Source organism: Helianthus annuus, chromosome 4 (assembly GCF_002127325.2).
Source record: "Helianthus annuus cultivar XRQ/B chromosome 4, HanXRQr2.0-SUNRISE, whole genome shotgun sequence".
NCBI lineage: Eukaryota > Viridiplantae > Streptophyta > Magnoliopsida > Asterales > Asteraceae > Helianthus > Helianthus annuus.
The window spans coordinates 108903522-108910489 of NC_035436.2; the positions used below are offsets into that span (position 1 = coordinate 108903522).

The following is a 6968-nucleotide window of genomic DNA, read 5'->3' on the forward strand; positions in this document are numbered from 1 at the left end:
GTGAGACTGAATTGGAGTTCTATTACCGTTCTTACACGGGAAACCGGGGTGTGAACGTCCTCCTTGGACTGTTATGCAAGGGGTTGATATTTCGAATGATCCCTCCGCTTTTAAGGATATCCTGAGTGGTTTGGGCACCCCGTTTGAGGTTCTTCGTGCCCGTGGTTTATCTCGTGATAACCGGATAAACCAGATTTCTTCCATGCTTGTTGGAAGCTCTATAATGGCGAATGCGATTATAGAGGATTGCACGGTCCTTGGCCACAAGGAATAGGAGATTGATCGCCTGTGGGCTGAGGCTGAGGCAATGGTGAAGGCTGCTCGTGAAGGTGCGGTGCAGCTTGAAAGATAGAAGGCTGCTTTTGAGAAGCTAAAGCAGACTGAAACTTGGGCTGCAACTGCTGGCCTTAAACAGGTTCGTACTCTTGCCAAATTGCATTCTGATGAGCGCAAGGGTTGGAGGGAAGTTTGTGCTCGGGAAAATGAAAAGCTTTTCCGTGTTCATCAGGAGCTAACTAATCTCAAAGTGGCGAATGCTGCTTTGATGAATGAGAAGGCCGCAGCTGAAGCAGTTGCCAAAGAGGCCAAGGAGGCGGAGGCACACGGTGCCAAGGCTCTTGAAGAGGCGGATGCTGACCGCAACAATTTAAACAAAGCTGCCGAGGGCCTCAAGGTATGAGTTGCGTTTACACTTGAGTTTGTTTCTTTGTTTCACAAGTACACTTGATTATCCCTCTATACTTGTGTATGCTTCGATAGGTTGAAGTGCAGAACGGCGTGACCATTATTGAGGAGGTCACTGCTAGCGCGACTGAAGCTGAAGCGCCGGCAAGGGAGGCTGCTGAGGCTAGAGATAGCCTAGTTTCCTCTTTGGATCAGCTTAAGGCAGCTCGTGATTGGATGTGTGATCATGGTATCGAGCATGTAAGTATCCGGTGCCTTTATTGTCTTTAGCTTTGCTTTTGCTAACCTTATTTGTCACACCCCCAAAATCTACCCGTGGAGTATCACCGCTTGGAGGCGTGACATGACCAGGATCAAGCCACCAATCATATTGAACATTGCAAGTATTAATAAAAATTCAACCCATCAATATAAGAGGTGGTCAAAACCAAACATAGTTAAAGTATAGCGGAAGCATAATTGTGAAAACCCAAACATGAGTAAAAGTTCATAAAGTGTAAATGTTTAACATGGAACTCAACAGTCCATGTTCCCACAACGATCGCGCCTCCCGTGTAAGCTCCATGAGTACCTATTGTCCTGCAAGGCATGTAACAGAGGGTTAACAACTAGTTGAGCGAGTTCACAGTAAGCAAGTTCGTAATAGTAAGTTCGTTGCATCGCCATGCGTTAGTAACAAGTCAATTGTATGTTCATTTAGTGGGGGCTTCCCATGTGTGTATGTGTACTAGACTAGAGGTAACCATAAGTGTTCTTCTTAACCCGAAAACAGTAGTACGTACGAGGTTTACATAGGTTTTACGTAAGCGTCCTTCTTCACCCGAGGACAGTGGTACGCGGGGTTTACGTAGGTTTTACGTAGGTGCCTGTCACAACCCGAGGCAGTAGTGAATATAAGTTTACGTAGGTTTTACGTAAGTGTCCTTCGCAACCTAAGGACAGTGATAAGTACAAGTATACGTAGGTTTTACGTATGGGTCCTTCGCATCCGAGGACGATGGTAGATAGTCTAGTAACCGTGTAAGTACAAGTATACGGAGGTTTTACGTATGGGTCCTTCCCATTCCCTACCCACCGGGAATCCCATGCCTTGGTAAGAGTGTGAACTCACCTTGGTTTGCTCGGCAGATACACAGAAAGGTCAATCAAGCTATAATGTGGTCAACCACGTCCTACCATTGTTCCCATACAAGTCAGGTTCGTATTCAAGTAGTGCACGTATGTTTTCTACACATATTCCATCTAGTTGCATACTAGTATAGATCATGGCATACACGTATAATCATGGCAGTTCAACCACAGTACAAGTTCAACAGTACAGTCACGTAAATAAACGAAGTCCAAGTTTGCGGCCCAAATGGTTGGGCTCGTAACAGTGTGCAAATCCAAAACAGTGTGCACGTGTATATGGTCTCGAGTCGAGACTAGAGATCCCGAGTCGAGACAGTGATCTCGAGTTGTAGTCTCAACGTTCCCGAGTTGCAACTAAAGGTGGTCTCGACTTATGTATTTGTCACTCGAGAGTGGGTGTTCTCGAGTCATGTCTCGAGTCGCAACAGTACTGGCATCCGAGGTCTCAAGTCTTGTCGGTGTGATGATGATGCGCGGTCTCGAGTCGAGACTAAGGGTTCTCGACTCGCAACCCGTGTCGAGATCAGGAATGTAACAAACTTCCTTATTTACAGCATCTTTAATTCCGTAACAATTGCTAACAAGTTTGGCAGTTTCACAACAGATTAAACAACATTGAATTCGGAATTCATACACTATCATACTATCTTAATCATCACGAAATCAAGAACAATCATCAAGCACTCAATCGGATCATCTGATGGATCATCTGATTAACTAATTCCAGAACTAACATGTAACCCAAATCATAGACTATCAACCATCATCATTCAATCATTTAATCGGATCATTAGGCTAGCGGATTCTAATACTAACATGCAACCCTAGCCATCCATTAGATCATCATGAAATCCCTTCTAATAGTTTTGCTAACACGAAAACAGTTTCATCAAATGCATACTGAAATCAACACATATGTTCCATTCATGATCACAAATTTATTACATAACTACTAGCATGAAACCCTAACTGATCATATAACAATACCACATCAGACGCATAACAACCATCAACAAAATAACACTAACCGTGATGTTCGAGAGGGTTGGGTTGAACCGAAGGAGAAAGGCTTCGAGTGGGGCTGCCGTCCGGTTCCAAGGGAGAGAAAAGGAGAGAGCTTAGGGTTTGTGTGTGTTGGTGTTTTGAAAGTAATGAGAAACTACACCCCCTAAAGGTTCATGTATGCATATAAGAAGGGGGCCGAACCCATCTTTGGGTTGCCTTTCGGTCTCGAGTCAGGTAGAGTGGGCTAAAGTGTACGGCCCTAAAGGCTTGTGTGTTTAGAAGTCGTTGCATGATCAAATTTATTATACATACATACATTCACATAACATGTAGCATCCATTAGTTAACATCAACATATCAATTAATCGCATAGAGTTCATACACGTCACAGTAAACACAAAGATAGGTTCTGAAATACGAGTTGTCACATTATTGCTTGTGTTTTGCAGATTGTTGGAACCATTCTTGACGCACCTAAAAACGCAAGTGTTGTTAATGAGCTTATGGAACGTGCGCGGGAGGAGGGGTTCAAGGCTGGTTACAATGAATGCCTTAATCATGTGAACCCTTTCTACAAGAGCAAGTTTACTGATAAGAGATCTGGGTTACATGGTGTAGATACTGAGGCTCGGTATGTGCAGCTGTTAATGCGTACAATAGCTTGTCCATTTCCGCCATTGAAGATATTGATAAATGCTTGGAGGCGGAAGATTATGTGGACCGCTTGCGGTTGTTGTATGATGATCCTGAGGAAGAGGAAACTACTGGTGGTGCCAAGGGTGGTGCGGGCACCAATGGAACAAAAGAAGACTAGGTTGGGCCTGCGTGCCCTTTTTGACTTTTCTTTTTGATATAACCATTTTAGAGGGAAACCGATGTAAACTTCTTCTGCACCGCGCTGGTGTAAAAGTATTTTGGTATATATAAAGTTGTAACCCCTTTGTTCAATTTGTACAAGTCTTTTTATCTCTTCCATCTTGAACATGTGCGAGTTAATGTTTTTATAAATAACATTAAGTCTGAATTTGCCATTTGCATATCTAAGTGATATGCAAGTATGTGCGGCTCAAATTTCATAAGTAAAGAATAGTTACTGTGTGTTTGTGTGAGCGCAGTTGAAATAGTATTTATTTAAGGCCATTGTTTCAGGCACATTTAAATAATACTAAGTCATCGTTTGCCATTTGCATGCCTAGGTGACATGCAAGTATATGAATAACTCTGTTGGCTTTAAAGCGCAGTTGAGTATACTCTACACCTTTGCCGTGTGAGTATTAGTCAATTCTCGTTTGTATCTTTTTAGAGTTTAGGAATTGTTAAGTTTGTAAAAACTGTATGTGCGTATCCAGCCGGATAGACGCTGATGTTTTGCCTTTGCTGGCCTATTACAATATTTGTGTGTGGTCACCACTTTGTGTGGGTATCGCGAATAAGGATTTTGCCAATCTGTTTTTGTAGATACCGCAAAGTGGAAGACGCATTTGTAATAGATAGATAAACAATATTGCATTAAATTGTTCGTTTATTTATTGACAAATGGCCCATGGGCCAGTAGGTTACATGGAAAATGTAAACGTAGCTTACCTGTAACCATGGTTGCAAAAGTCACTAGGCGCTTCCTAGTCAGTCGACCGGGGAGTTGAGAGTACTCGGTCTAGGCGGAGAGTATTCGGAGAGTACTCGGACATGTTTATAAAGAAATTACTTTTTAGAGATTAAATATATGTCAAATAACATAAATTTACTAATATTTATAACAAAATACGTGAAAATGATATATATATACAGTATTTTTTAATATGATAGGCATAGAAATAATGTTTTATTATTATTTAAGTCAAACTAGGCCTGAGTTGACCTACTAGATCCAATTCTGGCCGAGGTTGACCGCGTTTGACCGACTCCGAGTAATTAGGCGGAGTCGAAGAAAGTCGCCTCGGCAGCCTACCTTGTAGCGACTACTCGAGGAGTACTCGGCCTTGGAAACATTGTTTTACAACCATGCATGTAACAGTGTCAAAGTTGTTGTGCGTTCCATGTTCGTGCGATGGGTTCACCTTCTAACGTTTGTAATCTGTACACGCCTTTGCCTAAGACCACTTGGATGAGGTAGGGTCCTTCCCACTTGGGGGCAAGTTTCCCTGGGCGCTTTGCGTTAGAGGCCTCATTGTCTCGAAGGACATAGTCTCCTGGGTTGAATGTGCAGTTGCGGACACGCGCGTTGTAGTACTTTTCTAGTTTGGTTTTGTACTTGGCCTGATTGATTGCGGCGTTTTCGCGCCTTTCTTCTAAGAGGTCCAAGTCAAGCCTGCGCTCGTCACTATTGTCGACTTTGTTGATAGCTAACATTCGGGGTGAAGGGAGACCGATTTCAGCAGTGATTACCGCCTCAGAACCATAGACTAGGCTGAAGGGTGTCTCCCCGTGACTTGTCTTCGGGTTAGTCCTATGGGCCCATAGGATACTTGGGAGTTCATCGACCCAGCCATGTCTGGCTGTTCCCAACCGTGTCTTTATGCCTTCGACTAAACTCTTATTGATGCTCTCGACTTAGTCGTTCCCTTGCGGGTGTGCCACTTAGGAGAAGACATGTTCAATGTTTAGTTCCTTTAGCCAGTTTTGGAAATTTTTGGCCGCGAAGTTGGTGTCGTTATCGGTTACGATGCACATTGGTAGACCGAAACGAGCATTGAATTCGGAATTCATACACAATCATACTATCTTAATCATCACGAAATCAAGAACAATCATCAAGCACTCAATCGGATCATCTGATTAACTAATTCCAGAACTAACATGTAACCCAAATCATAGACTATCAACCATCATCATTCAATCATTTAATCGGATCATTAGGCTAGCGGATTCTAGTACTAACATGCAACCCTAGCCATCCATTAGATCATCATGAAATCCCTTCTAATAGTTTTGCTAACACGAAAACGGTTTCATCATATGCATACCGAAATCAACACATATGTTCCATTCATGATCACAAATTTATTACATAACTACTAGCATGAAACCCTAACTGATCATATAACAATACCACATCAGACGCATAACAACCATCAACAAAATAACACTAACCGTGATGTTCGAGAGGGTTAGGTTGAACCGAAGAAGAAAGGCTTCGAGTGGGGCTGCCGTCTGGTTCCAAGGGAGAGAAAAGGAGAGAGCTTAGGGTTTGTGTGTGTTGGTGTTTTGAAATTAATGAGAAACTACACCCCCTAAAGGTTCATGTATGCATATAAGAAGTGGGCCGAACCCATCTTTAGGTTGCCTTTTGGTCTCGAGTCAGGTAGAGTGGGCTAAAGTGTACGGCCCTAAAGGCTTGTGTGTTTAGAAGTCGTTGCGTGATCAAATTTATTATACATACATACATACATACATTCACATAACATGTAGCATCCATTAGTTAACATCAACATATCAATTAATCGCATAGAGTTCATACACGTCACAGTAAACACAAAGATAGGTTCTGAAATACGAGTTGTCACATTATCCCCAAGTTGAAAGAAATTTCGTCCCGAAATTTGGTACGTACTCACTGAGGCAGCTAGTTAAGTTGCATGGTTTTCCTGGGGTGTCACATCCTCCCCCCATTGATCTGGAATTTCGTCCCGAAATTCCGTGGTAGCTTCAGCCTCAGTAGTGGTTGTACTACTTGTGAACAATTGGGGTTACTTTTGTTTCATTTGGTCTTCTCGTTCCCAGGTGAACTCTGGGTCACGACGGGAGTTCCAACGAACTCGAGCAAGAGGTATTCTGGTGTGCTTGAGGACCTTAACATCCCGGTCCGTGATTTCAACTGGTTCCTCGACGAACCACAACTGTTCGTCGTTAGTGAGCTCCTTCAAAGGAACTATGAGGGTCTCATCTGACAGACACTTCTTCAGATTCGACACGTGGAAAACGTTGTGAACTGCACCGAGTTCTGCTGGTAGGTTCAGTTTGTAGGCCACTTTGCCTTTTCTTTCTATGATTTCGAACGGTCCGACATACCGTGGATTAAGTTTACCCCGTTTGCCAAAACGAACCACACCCTTCCAGGGTGAGACTTTGAGTAGCACTCGATCCCCAACTTGGAACTCGAGTGGTTTCCTGCGCTTATCAGCGTAACTTTTCTGACGGTCACGAGCCGC

The 6968-nt window shown here is 43.2% G+C and overlaps 1 protein-coding gene across 1 annotated transcript; it reads left to right on the forward strand.

Annotated features, from left to right (window-relative positions):
- The first annotated feature begins 307 nt into the window (after positions 1–307).
- LOC110933477 lies at positions 308–3634 on the forward strand. The gene is made up of 5 exons (XM_022176697.1): positions 308–334; positions 416–673; positions 760–924; positions 3270–3357; positions 3462–3634. Exons 1-5 carry the CDS (start codon positions 308–310, stop codon positions 3632–3634), a joined length of 711 nt encoding a protein of 236 aa, XP_022032389.1.
- The last annotated feature ends 3334 nt before the right edge of the window (positions 3635–6968 follow it).